This window comes from Camelina sativa, chromosome 6 (genome assembly GCF_030686135.1).
Source record: "Camelina sativa cultivar CO46 ecotype springtype chromosome 6, ASM3068613v1".
NCBI lineage: Eukaryota > Viridiplantae > Streptophyta > Magnoliopsida > Brassicales > Brassicaceae > Camelina > Camelina sativa.
In genome coordinates, this window is record NC_141885.1 from 16,523,689 (window position 1) to 16,538,756 (window position 15,068).

The 15,068-nt window shown below is 41.2% G+C and overlaps 3 protein-coding genes across 6 annotated transcripts; 1 reads left to right on the plus strand and 2 right to left on the minus strand.

The window, feature by feature from the left end:
• Positions 1-504: 504 nt before the first annotated feature.
• On the minus strand, positions 505-2,103 carry LOC104791165 (protein IQ-DOMAIN 15-like). 2 transcript variants are annotated; one of them, XM_019246750.2, is made up of 4 exons: positions 1,957-2,103; positions 1,502-1,744; positions 1,185-1,388; positions 505-1,078 (listed from the first exon to the last, which is right to left on the minus strand). In XM_019246750.2, exons 1-4 carry the CDS (start codon positions 2,101-2,103, stop codon positions 644-646), a joined length of 1,029 nt encoding a protein of 342 aa, XP_019102295.1. In that variant the 3' UTR covers positions 505-643. The 2 variants fall into 2 exon arrangements, with proteins under 2 accessions (XP_019102295.1, XP_019102294.1); XM_019246749.2 differs by having other exon boundaries at positions 1,502-1,747.
• Positions 1,957-7,260, minus strand: LOC104791164 (polyadenylate-binding protein-interacting protein 10). 3 transcript variants are annotated; one of them, XR_015559113.1, is made up of 12 exons: positions 6,912-7,238; positions 6,285-6,830; positions 5,509-5,616; positions 5,383-5,427; positions 5,212-5,284; positions 5,027-5,139; positions 4,882-4,941; positions 4,715-4,762; positions 4,558-4,623; positions 4,180-4,241; positions 3,709-3,855; positions 1,957-2,159 (listed from the first exon to the last, which is right to left on the minus strand). XR_015559113.1 is itself a non-coding variant. In XM_010516989.3 (11 exons), exons 2-11 carry the CDS (start codon positions 6,762-6,764, stop codon positions 3,807-3,809), a joined length of 1,104 nt encoding a protein of 367 aa, XP_010515291.2. In that variant the 5' UTR covers positions 6,765-6,830; positions 6,912-7,260; the 3' UTR covers positions 3,474-3,806. The 3 variants fall into 3 exon arrangements, 1 of the variants encoding a protein (XP_010515291.2); XR_015559114.1 differs by lacking the exon at positions 1,957-2,159 and adding an exon at positions 3,474-3,634; XM_010516989.3 differs by lacking the exon at positions 1,957-2,159 and having other exon boundaries at positions 3,474-3,855; positions 6,912-7,260.
• A 1,059-nt stretch (positions 7,261-8,319) lies between these two features.
• Positions 8,320-10,581, plus strand: LOC147942678 (uncharacterized). Its single transcript, XM_087456156.1, has 2 exons — positions 8,320-9,259; positions 9,422-10,581. The coding sequence occupies exons 1-2, from the start codon at positions 8,320-8,322 to the stop codon at positions 10,579-10,581; spliced, it is 2,100 nt and encodes a 699-aa protein (XP_087312282.1).
• Positions 10,582-15,068: the final 4,487 nt, after the last annotated feature.

Consider the following 15,068-nt stretch of genomic DNA (forward strand, 5'->3'; position numbering starts at 1 on the left):
AGGAAAATGTTTGAAATATCTTAGGGACAGAAGGAGTATTAATGTTTTCAATTTTGAGAAACTGGATAGGTTATCAATCTTATTATACGTCACGATCATTACTCATTTAAAACATATCTTCAATCTAGTTTTCCATTTTTTGAAATTTCTGAAATGAAATAATTTTTCTAAATGAAGTAATATTTCATTAGAAATTGTGTGTTTTCAACGCAATTGAAAACTGGAATTATGATTTAAAAATCTCCAACTAGCTAGGGAAAAAAACTCTACATTTCTATTCTGCAGCTGAAAAATTAAGGACGGTTCATGGTTGGAGGAATTTGACTTCGAGAATAGAGTTTGGACTTTGGATAAACAAGTAAAACATGCCAACCATCAAGTAAATAAAACCGGTTTAAATCCATTCAACCATCGGTTTTGTTCAAAGCTGCAGACGTTTGCCATCGAAATAGTCATTGGTCACGGTGTTTTTAGCATTAAAGAACAAGTCTAACTTAATAATTGTTTGGTGCAAATATTAGAAATATATTAAATCTTGGGTCCAATACTTATAGCATAAAATAAAATATCTTTCATTGAATAACCGGTTCAAATCCTCTACTCAATAAGCGATTCGATTTATTTAATAACCTCGTGAGCATTCCTACCAAAAGTAACCATCACCGTCATTATAACTGTGCGATTGCGTAATATCTTTGTGAAATGACAATCGCTTTCTAATCATTTGTAATCTTGGTTCGTTGTTATCTAAACCGGTACGGTTTGATCTCTGCTTTGGTACGCTTTGTGGCCGGCGGAATCTAGCCACGGTTGAGGCAGTGTTAGACATGTAATTAGGTATTGAATGGACTTGCCGTGTGACGCAAGACTTCCCACTTGGCGTCTGGTCGTTGAGTCGGTGGTGGAGTGAGTACGTATTGTACGTATCGATCTCAACTATCTTGACCGGTTCAACGATAGCCTGATCAGTTGACATTCTCCTCCCGGTTTCTTGATAACCAAACCGGTTTAACCTACTCGGTCTTGTGTCCTCTAATTCACTTTCACTATGAGCTTCTCTCGCTGTGGTTCTCCACATCTTTGATTGTAAAACCCAAAGTTAGATCAGTTTTTGTCTATAAGCAAACTTATAATGAAATTTTAAGAGCAAAAGTGAGAAATGGTAAGTTCGATATTGGTTGAACCTGTTTAGAGAAAGCACGAGATAAGGAATTTTCATCGCCGTGATTGGTTGTAAGTTTTCTCCGGTGGTCTAGAGCTCGAGCCTGGAACCGAACCAAAGCCTGAACCCGAAGCAAAGTAATGCTAGCTCGTCTACGTACGTTGTGGCCTCTCACTAGGGCTTGTAGTTTCACAACTCCTTGCAGAGCCCTAAATGCCGTTTTGGCCTTCATTTTCGTCAATAAAGTGATACAAATATATGGTCATTAATTGATAATCAACCTCATTAAGGTAACAAAAGTATAATAAAGGGGCTATACAAGTAAATATTGATTTTTACCAGGCATCCTCGGAAAGCTGTCTGAATGAGAATAGCAGCCACGTGTCTTTTGAGATAGACAGACGTCCTACAGAAAAAGACGGTTTCCTTGGCCGTCGAAGACGCAGTTTTCTCGGTTTCCTCTGCCACAATCACGTCAACAGCCGTCAAGTTAATGTTGCCGGCGTTTCTTGTGTTTGTTCCGACGTCTATTGCAGAAGGATCAGAAGAAGCTTTCTTAAATAGCCATCTTCTTTTTCTTCTCTTCTTCACCAAACAAAATTATTAAATATTTAACAAAATTTAATTTTATTAATAAATAAATAAAATCTCAAAGTTAATTAGATTATCAAAAATCAGGTTTTCTTATGCTGATGAAGATTTTTTTTAAAAATTATATAGAGCTATCCAAACTTACAAGTAAAATGTTGGTGTATTAAATATATCATATAGTTTGAATTAACGAAGATATATACCGGTCGTTGGTGTTGTTCGTCCTCTTCTTCTTCGATGAGGTCGTTGTTGTCTTGTCGACGAATTTTTCTTCTAGGGATTATCTTCTCGGGCGATCGGAAAACTTTCTTAACCGCCGTGAACCATGAACTTCCGCCGGTTTTCCCCATGATCAAGATCGATCAACTTCGTCTGCTGCTCTTTATGTTAATTATATATTGTCTCTCTGTTGATAGTACATATGGAATGAGCTATATAAGCTAAAGGAACACTCACTGTCCTTTGTGTAAAACAATAACCTTTTTTGTTCCCCAATATTAAATTAAAAAGGTCAGTACATATATGTACATGTATATTTTGGCATTTTTCGATGGTAGATGCATTGATAAGTACTGAAACACGAAACTAGGATTTATATATTGATCATAGGAGTTCAATGGTTTATATGATATTTATTTTTTTGTAACAGTATTCCTGATTTCTTATTCATATTGGTATTTCTACAATTGGAAGATATATATGCATCATAATGTAACGGTCAAATGGAAAATGGTCTCTAATGTAATCATATAATGGCTTTCCATCCGGAAAAGCAGCAAAAGAGGAAAAATGTTGGAATAAGAAGAGTAACGAAGCCGGAAATTAAAATAAAATACTAATAGATACTACTCCATAAAAGATAAAGAACAAAATGAAAAGAAGAATGTAGTACTAGTAATATAGGTAGGCATGCTTTGTGTTTACAAATTAGACCATTTTTACTCGAGAAACGGATGAAAATTTCTCAGAAAATTAAAAAAAAAGAAATTATTATATATATTCATTTTTTAATAGGTGTACCAATAAGTAAGTGACACATCTCTATTTAATTCTGAGAAACGGTTCCCCCAGTCCTCCAGCAAGGATCGATTACTCCTGATTTCTCTTCTCTCTCTTCTTTTTATTATTTTTTTATTTAAAGTAATTTCATGAGTAACCCTTAGTAATCATGCCCTTAGATACCTTTTGTGTCAGAAATAAAAATAATAATTGTAACATGAAAGAATGTGTCAATGTTGGAATGCAACTATCGAGAGTGCATAAAGTTGTTCCTTCTCTTCTTTCGTATGTCTTTTTCATATACAAAAAACCATTAACGTCGCTATTTAACTCGTTTATCATGATTTCGTGTATTCTCACTCTTTATAGCTTTGATTGCTTGTGAATTGTGTGATAGATAGTGATTGAGCTCCACAATAAAAGAAAAGAATATATACTGTAAAATACTCTTCAGAATACTAACCAAATTGTAAACGTAACCAAATTGTAATCCTTCTTTTTTTTTAACCTAAAAAATAATCACGTATGATTAAAACTAGTACTTTGAAAGTTGATAAAGAAAACGTTTTAAAAACTATACATTTCACCGGAAAAAAAAAAAGTAAAATAGCCATAAAACATATGATGGCAGAAGATGTAACGAACGCTAAAATGACAAGAAAATCAAAACTAGACCAGAATCCAGACAAACTGAAATCAAGAACTAAAGAAAACAAAAGAATCGACAGAAAAAATATACTTCTTCAAATGTCTTAAATAAATCATAAAAATATTCAAATGGGTAAATTTCAACAACATGATTTGTGTTTTTTGGGAGAGTAATAGAAAGGAGAAAGTTTAAGACCAAAGTAGTTGAGTTGTTCAAAGATACCCGGGCAGGCTCTGCGACCGCGAAGCAAACTTAAAAATAAAATCTAAAAAGAGTTTTAAATATAAATACAAAACGCCTCAAGTACCTTCTTCTTTAGACTTCTTCTTCTTCAGCTTTCTATCTCTCTCGTTTCTCTATATAATTTTGACATCTCCGGAGACAAGAACGATAGCTTCACTTGAACTAAGCGCGAGGAAAGTGCGGCCTTACTGGTGTCTTTGATGGGCTTACCCTTCAAGAACAGATAAAACCAACACAAAAGATGAATACAAATGTCCCAAGAAGAAGGACAATACTAGATAACTAAAGAGATTGGTTATACTATCACTCTCTAATCATGGAAATGAATTTAACATACATAGAACTGAGAAAGATGTCACATTATATGCAAATGAACCAGAAATAGAATTAAGTGAAGAGCTAGCCAAGTCCTATCGATCGATATCAAGTTAGCTTTTTAGTAATGACTAAAACAACAACCTACCATTCAAAATTTGCCATTTAAGGGGATATGATAGAAAAAGAAAGAGACAGGTTAAGATGTTGAAATCTTTACCTTAGTGGGAGTGCCCCCAAGAACATACCACTGCAGTGAAGAGCAGCAATTGCACTTTCCGCCTGAGAGAACAAAGCAAAGTATGAATGAGTCTCCATTGACAATCCAAAACGAAGTTTAATCTTGAACTCTTTTACGTAAACTTCATATTCGAGTTTATGCATCTAACTCAGAGTTTCAAAGAACCCCTGTAAGAAGCTTTAAGAAATGCAACGTATCAAGTAACTAAGAAGGGGCAATCAAGTTTCCTTAGATGGATCAAACCGGCATGCAATTCGACTAGTACAATCATTAGTAGCAACCGAAACTATTCAGTCATCAAAACTAATGTCCATAATGGGAACACTTTAATTGAAAACCTAGGCAAAGAGTGTTTACCAGCGCAAATTCAACAAAAGCAATACGAGTTTGGTGATGATAATCTCCAAGCCTCAGACGATGAACCTATAAAAAGATATATAACAAAAATATTTGATTGCAGAGAAGAATATAAAAGCGTAAAAATATCGTCACACTCCAAACCAAAATCCCGTACCTCCCCACAAAACATTTCAAAGAAGCCTTTCAAGTCAATTTGAGTGATCTGCAAATTTAAGCAACAGAACATTGAAGAAAGTTAGTTTCTCCAATACTTAAGCTGTTAATGGTTTCCAATATATGATAAGATCTCATCGAAGAAATGGTAATTGGATATGGACTTACCCGCTTGTCAATGTTGGTACAGTAAACAGTTCTAACGCACATCTCACGCTCATCCTCAGACTGGGAGAAAGAAAGTACCATTAGGCTGGCTCAAGAATGATTGAACTGACAAGAATTTTGCCAAGTCATAGTTATGTGAACTTACTCTTGGAAGGAAAGTTGGGTTAACAGGGGCAATAGCGGTTTTGGAAGGAAGAACCTTAAGAGGGTAAAAACCGAGCACAGTACCTGACATGCCCAAAGCAGCTCTAGCTCCCTCTGCAGCAACATATCTTGATTAGATGGAAGAAAATCTCAACTAGAGTAAACAAAGGTTGACGTAGAAAGTACCTTCATTGGTGAATTCGATGAAAGCAAAACGAAGGACAGAGTGTGGGTCACCGCATACACGACAATCAACAACCTTACAATCCCAAAATGACAAAATATGATATGAGGAAACAAACTAGTTACTGCAAATAATCAAAACATATGGAACATAGTAAAAGATCATTCAAGTACCTGTCCACAATTAATAAAGACACCTGCGAGGTTCTCCTCAGTAACCTACAAACCAAAACAAAGTAAGAGAGGCAATTCCTTTACCAGAAAAATGTTTATTGAAAATAGCTTCTTCACTCGTTTTACCTGTTGGTCGATATCAGAGACATATACAGTTCTCCTGATTACATCATCCTTCTGAGCCAAGCTTGTCCTTTTGTTCATTCTTCGCTTCCCTTGACCAAAACTCCTTCTCTGTAGCAAACGGTAAAACAAGAAGCGCATGTATTACGAAATTGTTTGAAGAATATGTCCAACAGATCTGACAGCTAATACAATTGTTTGAAGAATGTGTCCACAGAAAAAAATGAATACTTTCTAATTAAAAACCCGAAAAACTTCCAAAATCATACAAAAAAGGTAATTTCTACCAAAGGCAGCCATTTTCCTGAAGTGTAAGTGATAAGAAAAAGCAAACAGTAAACAAATAAAGTTCAACAAACCCACACACAAAGTGAAACTGCTTATGCATCGATGATCAACCGATAGACACAAAAACACGTAAAGCTCTTTTTTTTCAGTTATAAATTTGCTGAATGTACTAGCATACAAGCTTTCTCAATCAACAAAACAAGCTAGCAAAATCATGGTAAACAAAAACACACTAAAGCTCAAAACTTTATATCACCAATGCTCTGCACCTCACTGTATCATCAAAATCTACAGAAGATAAGTTAAACACAAAGATGAGAACACACACACTAATGTAAAAAGGACATTCCACACATCAGAAACACATCCATTTACTAGAGATGTAACAATCAAAACATCGCAAAACACAAACTATATATCCATCCAGAGAACAAAACAAAACAAAACAAAGCACAGAGATCATAATTCAGCAAGAAAGTATAATAATATACCCTTCTAGGAAAATGATCAGTCCCATCTGTAACAAGTTTAGGTGGCGCTGCAAAATTGTTAGTAAACCCTAATCCATTCCTCAAAACCACAGATTGACTTCGGGCAAGAGAAGGAGGAACAAATTCCTGAGCCATCGGATTAAGCTTAGAAAACGCATCAGCCAAATCTTTGATCTCACTCTTGAGACTCCCTCCATTGTTCTCACCACCATTCTCCGATTTCGTAGACTCGAAATCATTTCTGTTAAACCCATTCAAAGTCTGAACCTTTTGAGAAGTCTCATTGATCCGATCGTCTGTCTCTGGAGCCGAATCAATGCTAGGAGGATTCGATGAGTCAGATTTAGGGCTCTGATCATCATCAACATCAGGACATGGCGGCTTCGTCTCGGTAGCTGAAGAAGCAGTGTTGTTGTTGTTGTTGTCTAAATTCTGACCAGAAGAGTCCACTTTATCACCAGCATTCTCAGCAACAGCCATGATCGGACCAAAAAAGGTTGAATCTTTGAAAGATCAGACAACAACTAGTTACGAACTCGCCGATTCCTGCATAAAAAGCAACCAAACTAAGACAAAACTTAAAAAAAGAGAAGAGAAGAGAGAGAGAGATCAAGAAGTTGTACGAACCCTGATAGGCTTATCTCGATCAAATGGTTTAAGCCATAAATGGAGAGAATCCAACTTAATTTAAAGGATCAATGAGCAGAAGAGAGGACTGAAACAAAAGAAAAATTAGACTTTTTTTTTTTTTTTGTAAAGGGGGATGATTAGAATAGAAGGAACACAACACAAGACCGACCCTTTGGTTATAAATTAAAGACTTTAAGTTGTTTATACTTTCTTCTTCAATATTAAGCTTCTTGTTGTTGTACTAGTTTCTTTTCTTCTATGATGGCCTTCGGACATCATCCTAAATGAATATCTTTTTTTTTTTACTTTATGTTCTTTCTCATTAGGAGGAAGCTTCCTACTTTTCATATGTAATTCAGACAGAAATATATTTTTATGAATAAGTTTGAATAGTATTTAAAACTGTAAGAATTTGCAATCTGTATTATTAGTGTTTTTAATCAATTAGTTGAATTATTATTGGTTAGAGTTATCTTTAAAATTTTAGTACTTGTAAGTTTTTAATAATCATATCAAGTGGTATATCCAAAAGAAATTTAGAAATGATACTGTTAATTAATTGTTTTTTTAATATTAATTAATGTTCAAAAATATGGCTTGTATACTACCATATATATATATATATATACAGTGATTTTTTCGGTTTTGAAATTGATTATTTTTGCTTTATCAAAAAATTTGATTATTTTTGCTTTATCAAAAAATTTGATTATTTTTGTAGAGTGATATATCCCTTGATATTTAGATATGATGTTTCCAATGTAACGTAAGTTAGTAGTTAATAAAGATTAACTTTACCTTTTTGGTATAGTAAAATATATATATTAGCTTTTTTACAATCCATGATGAATATTTTCGTATAATTCTTACTATAACGTGTTAAGTAGTAGTATTACCAGATTATAGAAACACTAAGTATGATATGTACATAAATTTGTAGTTGTACTTAGGTGGATTTCCCTCCTAACAATGAGTCCGACCCAAAAAAATCTTCTAAGGCCCAAATAAGTATTTGAAGGAAGAGAAGGGTATTTCGGTTTTTTAAAGCGACGAACCGATACGGTTTTCTATAAATAATGGCGTACGACGCTTAATCAAGGAGTGAAAAAAACGCTACAGAAATCACTAGCAATTAGTTGTAACAACTCGTCCAAAACGTAAATCGACGAGTCGCAAGCTCTTCCATTACAATTTCTTGTCATTCGTTCTATTAACTACCGTTGTAGTCCGGATTTTTGTGCCCAGGCACCGAGTTAAATAAGAAAGAGTCGACCTCCTTTTACCGTGCTATAAATATCTAATTGTGACCAATATCAACATCAACAATTTGGTGTGCCAGGAAGAGGGAGCCAAGTCGAAACTTTCTTTGAGGACTTAGAAGACGGACCTACGGAGAATCGACGAGATGACAGGAGGAACCAGAGACACACACCAAGGCGAAGGATCGTCAGGGGGAACGATCACCCCAGCGACGGACCAAGCGGGGAATACAGTACTCCCTACACCCGACGCTCCGAGGAAAGCCACAATTAAAGATAGTCCCGGCGAATTCATCATAGCTACGAATCTGGCAAGCCCTTCGACGACCGAGGCAACACCGACTCCCGAGCAGCTCGCCTTTCTTGCTGATCGACCCGTCTCTAGTATCGATGAATTTTTCCGCGGGATACTGATGCTCCTTGACCAACAGGAACAACGGACGAATACTCGTTTGGACGCGCTAACCATGGCGCAGGCCAGATCACAGGAAGAAATAAACTACATCAATACAACTCGACCAAACCTAGCAAGTTCCAGCATTGTTGGGATAACCGCAAGACCACAGTTGCAGGTCGGAAACTTGGACCCCCGTCCTATTGGCCGAGAAGGACCAACTGGAAACCGAGACCCCGACTTGAAGGAAATCAAAGATAAAATGCAAGAAATGGAAGCGATGTTCCAAAAAGTTACGAGCAAGGCACCAGAGGTAGACCTCGTGCTGGAAGCGACACAACGAACACCACTCTTCAAAAGACTGGCGACGACGCCAGTATGGCGACCGATCAAGCCAAGGTTAGGCTACTACGACGGTACCACCGACCCGCGAGACTTTCTGCGCACTTTTGGGGTGTCCCTCGGCCCTCTGCAATTCAGCCCGGAAGAATACAATGCCAGAGCATGTCAAATCTTTGCCGAGCATCTGACAGGAACCGCTCTCAGTTGGTTTTCGCGGCTCCCTTCTGGGTCAATTGACAGCATAAAGGACCTAATAACCGAATTTCTGAAGCAATTCTCGGTTTTGATGGAGAACAAAAACTCTCACGCCGACCTTTATGCCCTGACACATGAACATCAGGAATCGTTCGGTCTTTCATAGGACGGTTCAAGGAGGTCGTCGTCAACGTTTTTGATCCCGGATGTCGCGGCAATCGTCGCGCTTAGAAACGCCCTATGGTATGAGTCCCGTTTCAAGGAAGAACTATCCTTGACACACGTGGAAACCATAGCCGACACATTGCTCTGAGCAGCGAAGCATATTGAGCTCAAAGAGGAAAAGGTCGTCAATGCAAAGAAGCACGCGGCGGCAAAAACTACTGCGACTAAAGAGCCAACAATCGTAGCTCCAAGAATCGAGCACACCGATCCCCGGCAGCATTTCACTCGGAACCAAGATCGGGCCCGCCGGACTTTCGCGATCAGCGAAGACGTACAACAGAAACAACCATGGAACTTCTACGTCAGAAGAGAAGGAGGGGAATGCAGTGCGACCCAGTACTGCGATTACCATCAAAGCTCCACTCATGCGACCGAGGAGTGCTGCTATCTCCAAACGATCTTAATGGAACGATACAAAAAGGGAGCAATAGTCGTCGATTCTGACAGAAGCAACGTGCCCCGGCCCGGAAGAAACAATCCCAAGCGAGGAGAAACCATTGCCCAGAAATTCAAAAGCAAAGATTCCAAGATTCTCGACGACCAAAGCGGGGATGACTTGGGGATATCGGACAACGTCACCCACGAGAAGCGATCTCGAACCGATCAAAAGCTCGATCAAAACCCACCACAGGCCAGACGACGGATAAATATGATTATGGGAGGGTTAGCAGGATGCAACGACTCGGTTAGGTCAATTAGGGATTACACCAAGAAAGCCGAGATGAAGAAGTCTAGGCCATCAAGAATTGATTTCCCAAACACGCTGATATCCTTCGACAATAGCGATCGGGAAGGGTTAGATCTGCCGCATAACGACCCACTGGTCGTCGAGCTCCTCATAAGTGAAAGCCAAGTCACAAGAATCCTGATCGAAACCGGAAGCTCGGTGAATGTGATCTTCAGAAATGTCTTAGCTCAACTGGAATTAAGCGAAAGCGATATCATACCGGAGTGCCACTCGTTAACGGGATTCGATGAGGATTCCCTTATGACAATTGGCAACATAAATCTACCTATCTTCGTTGGGGGAACAGCTCGATATTTTTTGTTCGCTGTCATCGATAAGCCTACTATCTATAACGTAATCCTGGGAACCCCGTGGCTCCACAAGATGCGCACAGTTCCATCAACGTATCATCAGTGCGTCAAGTTCCCGACTCCAAAGGGCGTATACACACTGCATGGTAATCAACAGAGTGCGAGGGCGTGCTTTTTGATTGAACACAAGATGCGCACGGTGAAAAAATTATAGCAATTAATGCAACGGGTCAGCGACGACAGCTCGTCCCCAACAGATGGAAAGCCGACCCCGATCCAACAAGGTGTTACCGCAACAGAAGAAGTAATCATCGACGAATCCGACGCAAAGAAGCGTGTGAACATCGGAACGAAATTAACTTCGGAGATGCGCAATGAGCTTATCCTCTTTCTACGAACTAATGTGGCAACATTCCCGTGGTCAATGGAGGACATCAAAGGGATCGACCCCACCATCACAACGCATGAGCTCAATGCCGACCCAACTCATAAACCCGTCAAGCAAAAGAGGAGAAAGCTGGGACCAGAGCGATCACAAGCGGTTAACGACGAGGTGAAAAAGCTACTCGGAGCCGGTTCGATTATCAAGGTGAAGTATCCGGAGTGGTTGGCCAATCCAGTGGTCGTTAAAAAGAAGAACGGCAAGTGGAGAGTGTGTGTTGATTTCACCGACTTAAACAAGGCATGTCCAAAGGACAGTTTCCCACTACCAAGGATTGACCAGCTCGTCGAAGCCGCCACCGGAAATGAACTTCTGACGTTTATGGATGCATTCTCAGGATACAACCAGATCTTAATGCATAAAGATGACCGAGAAAAAACATCATTCATAACCGACCGAGGGACCTACTGTTACAAGATCATGCCGTTCAACGTGAAAAATGCGGGAGCCACATACCAACGGTTGGTTAATAAGATACGCTAAACAAGGATATGGAAGTGTACATTGACGACATGCTAGTCAAATCAAGGAAAGCCAATGACCACATAACAAACCTCCAACAATGTTTCGATACGCTAAACAAGTACGGTATGAAACTGAACCCGGCAAAGTGCACCTTCGCGGTCAAAGCCGGCGAGTTTCTTGGTTACCTGGTGACCCGGGGAGGTATTGAAGCAAATCCGAAGTAGATCAAAGCTATAATAGACCTACCCGCACCAAAGAATGCCAAGGAAGTGCAACGACTAACCGGTCGGATAGCCGCCCTGAGCCGCTTCATTATGCGATCCACTAATAAATGTCTCCCGTTCTATCAGCTTCTCAAAACGAAATGAAAATTTGAGTGGAGTCAAGCCTGTCACGAGGCGTTCGCCAAACTGAAAGAATACCTATCAACCTCGCCGATCATAGCTTAGCTAGAACACGGCGAGACCCTGTTCCTATACATCGCCGTATCAGCATCTGTCGTTAGTGGAGTACTAGTCAAGGACGATCGAGGAGAACAGCGGCCCATTTTTTACATCAGCAAGTCGCTCGACGATGCCGAGACACGCTACCCCACGATCGAAAAGGTTGCTTTGGCGGTCATCACCTCTGCGAGAAAACTTCGTCCGTACTTTCAGTCGCATACCGTTGCCATCTTGACCAACCACCCTCTGTGAACAATCGTCCACAGCCCGAACCAGTCTAGACGACTAACCAAGTGGGCAATAGAGCTCAGTGAGTACGATATCGTGTACCGCGCCCGCCCAACCGCCAAGTCTCAAGTATTGGCAGACTTTTTGATCGGGATACCTCTCGGTAACGAGGAGCTACTCCACAATAGTTCGAACGAAAGGTGGACTCTACACGTTGACAGAGCCTCTTCACACCTGGGTTCCGGGGTAGGGATCCGCCTGACATCCCCGACAGGAGAAATTCTGGAGCAATCATTCCGACTACGCTTCCAAGCAATGAACAATGTCGCTGAATATGAAGCACTAATCGTCGGCCTAAAACTTGATGATGGAATGGGGATCAAGCGAATTCGCACTTTTTGTGACTCGTCGCTAATCAATTCAGCGGTGAATACGATGCTAAAAGCGAACCCATGGCAGCTTACCTCGACATCATTCGGGTTCTCTCCAAGCGTTTCAACGAGTTCAAACTGATCAAAATCCCAAGGGGAGATAACGCTCCAGCCGACGCCCTGGCAGCACTCGTCTCGACCTCCGATCTCGATCTCCGATGCATCATACCAGTTGAAAGCATTGATATGCCGAGTATTAAGGAAACTCAGCCGGCGACCTGCCTCACACTTCATCAGCCGAACGAGATCAGAACCACATGGAAGGCTGCAATGTCAAGATGAGACTTTGAACCTCCCTCTAACGACGACAAGACGGATTGGCGAGTCGAGATCCGCGCTTATCTGGCAGACGGCGACATGCCAACAGACAAATGGGCAAAACGACGGTTGAAGACAAATGCCGCCCACTAAACCCTGATGAAGGAACATCTACTCCGGTGGACCCCATTATGAGCCTTACTCATTATGAGAATTACGAGTCATGATGGAGACACACGAATGAGCTGGAGGGAACCATTCAGGAGGACGAGCCCTGACACTGCGTATTAAAAAGCATGGGCATTACTGGCCAACCATGATATCCGACTGTGAGAAGTTTGTCGCCAAGTGCGAGAAGTGTCAACGTCATGCGCCCATTATCCATCAACCTACCGAACTGCTCCGAGCCGGAGTAGCCCCATACTCGTTCATGCGATGGGCGATGGACATAATTGGCCCACTCCCCACGTCAAGGCAAAAGCGTTACATCCTTGTCCTAACCGACTACTTTACGAAGTCGGTAGAAGCCGAGTCTTACACCAACATCAAAGCTAAGGACGTCCAACTATTCGTATGGAAATTCATCATTTGTCGATACGGGCTACCATACGAGATAGATACTGATAACGGCTCCCAGTTTATCTCCCTTTAGTTTGAAGATTTTTGCGCCAGATGGCGGATCAAGCTACGAAAGTCTACCCCGAGATATCCACAAGGGAACGGCCAGGCAGAAGCAACGAATAAAACCATACTCGACGGGTTAAAGAAAAGAATGGAAACCAAAAAAGGTGCTTGGGCCGACGAACTCGATGGGGTGCTCTGGTCCTACTGGACGACCCCGCGACAACCACGGGACAAACCCCGTTTTCTCTAGCCTATTGGATGGAAGCTATGGCTCCCGCCGAGGTTGGCAGTTCTCGCCTTCGCCGAACAATGCTCGTCGAAGATACCACGCTTAACAATCAGATGCTTATGGACAGACTCGACGAGTTGGAAGAAGAACGCGATAGAGCACTCCTGGGAATTCAGAATTACCAACTCGCCGCGGCCAAGTATTACAACAAGAAAGTCCATAATCGGCACTTCGATGAGGGGGACCTTGTCTTGCGAAAAGTCTTCGAGAACACCGCCGAGCCAAACACCGGAAAATGGGAGCTAATTGGGAAGGTTGTTCACCCTGGCGTGTACGAGCTACTTACAATGAGTGGCGAACCGGTTCCGCGATCTTTGAACTCGATGCACTTGAAGCGTTTCTACTATTAAAAAAATAAAAAAGAAAAGACGACCCAGTCTATTAGTAGTAGTCGGTAGACTGTTCCTTTCTTATGTAATTTGAACTACAAACGGCTTGATCACTTCTGATCTCCACGGGATGCAACAACCAATAATAAAATCTTTAATCTTCAATTTTTGGAGTATGTGTTTTTACCTGCCACCTTGGCCCGGTAACAGTCTGATGTTCCGACAAAGCAATCTAAGCCGAGTCGCAACTCGCAAAATGACTAATCCGACCATCACGCGTCGCACCTTAGACAAGAGTAATAAGGCGAGAAGCAATTTGCTACTCTTAGAGGAGAAGGGAAGCCGACCCCCCCACGTTGCACCCATAATCCCGAGTCAACGAAATCGAATCACGAGTCGTTGACCCTTGTAAAAGCCGAGTCGCATCTCGCAAAATTCCTAGAAGGAAAACAAGTAAGCCAACCATCGCGCGTCGCAATATTAAACATAAACAAACGTAAACAAGCCAAACTAAAATTCGAAACAGGACCGGTCCATAACTCGACAATAGTTCTAAGGGAGCCTACCCTAGTACGACAGCAAAGAAAAATCAAATGAAAAATAAACAAGCGCTACAAAGAGAATGAATTTAGCCTTCGATCCCTAGGTCGGCATTAGAGGGTTCGTTGAATTCCAGTTCGCCGAGCTGCACCCGCCAGAATCGGCACTCTCCTTGCAACTCTTCTAGCGTATCCAAAGGGACACCCGCACCCCTAGTAACCATCTTTTCGAGGTATGAGCAGATCCCCTCAGCACGATGACTCTCGCAGAACATATGGTCCGTCCCTTCCAGCTGGTCGTTGTAGCGAATCAGCCTTTCGATGCGAGCCCATCGAATCGCTATCTCCATGTGATCCTCAAAGGGTTTCCGGGTTAAGGGCTTCAGGTCGTTTTCCTCGAGGTTAGGAACCCTCGCTTCGGCCAGGAACGTCTCACTACGCACGCGCTCTTCCAGCAATCGGTTCATCCTCCACTTCAAGACAAAAATCCCATCAACAATCAAAAGCTTGAGGTACTCCACGGTCCCATCTATGCGGTGGAATTGGAAGTGACGTTCGAATTGGCGATGGGTGGCGATGATGTAAACCCTCAGCCTTTAGATCTGAGCATCATATGATTCGATCTCACCCCGAATCACATCATCTCCAGAGAC

Coding starts and splice junctions, on each gene's coding strand:
- LOC104791165 (XM_019246749.2), bottom strand. CDS start 2,103: ATGGGGAAAACCGGCGGAAGTTCATGGTTCACGGCGGTTAAGAAAGTT. Junction 1,389..1,501: donor CAGCTTTCCGAGGATGCCTG/GTAAAAATCAAT, acceptor ACGAAAATGAAG/GCCAAAACGGCATTTAGGGC. Junction 1,079..1,184: donor CTCGTGCTTTCTCTAAACAG/GTTCAACCAATA, acceptor TTACAATCAAAG/ATGTGGAGAACCACAGCGAG.
- LOC104791164 (XM_010516989.3), bottom strand. CDS start 6,764: ATGGCTGTTGCTGAGAATGCTGGTGATAAAGTGGACTCTTCTGGTCAG. Junction 4,624..4,714: donor TTGAAATGTTTTGTGGGGAG/GTACGGGATTTT, acceptor ATCTTTTTATAG/GTTCATCGTCTGAGGCTTGG. Junction 4,242..4,557: donor CTTTTGTTGAATTTGCGCTG/GTAAACACTCTT, acceptor TTGTTCTCTCAG/GCGGAAAGTGCAATTGCTGC.
- LOC147942678 (XM_087456156.1), top strand. CDS start 8,320: ATGACAGGAGGAACCAGAGACACACACCAAGGCGAAGGATCGTCAGGG. Junction 9,260..9,421: donor TGAACATCAGGAATCGTTCG/GTCTTTCATAGG, acceptor TGCTCTGAGCAG/CGAAGCATATTGAGCTCAAA.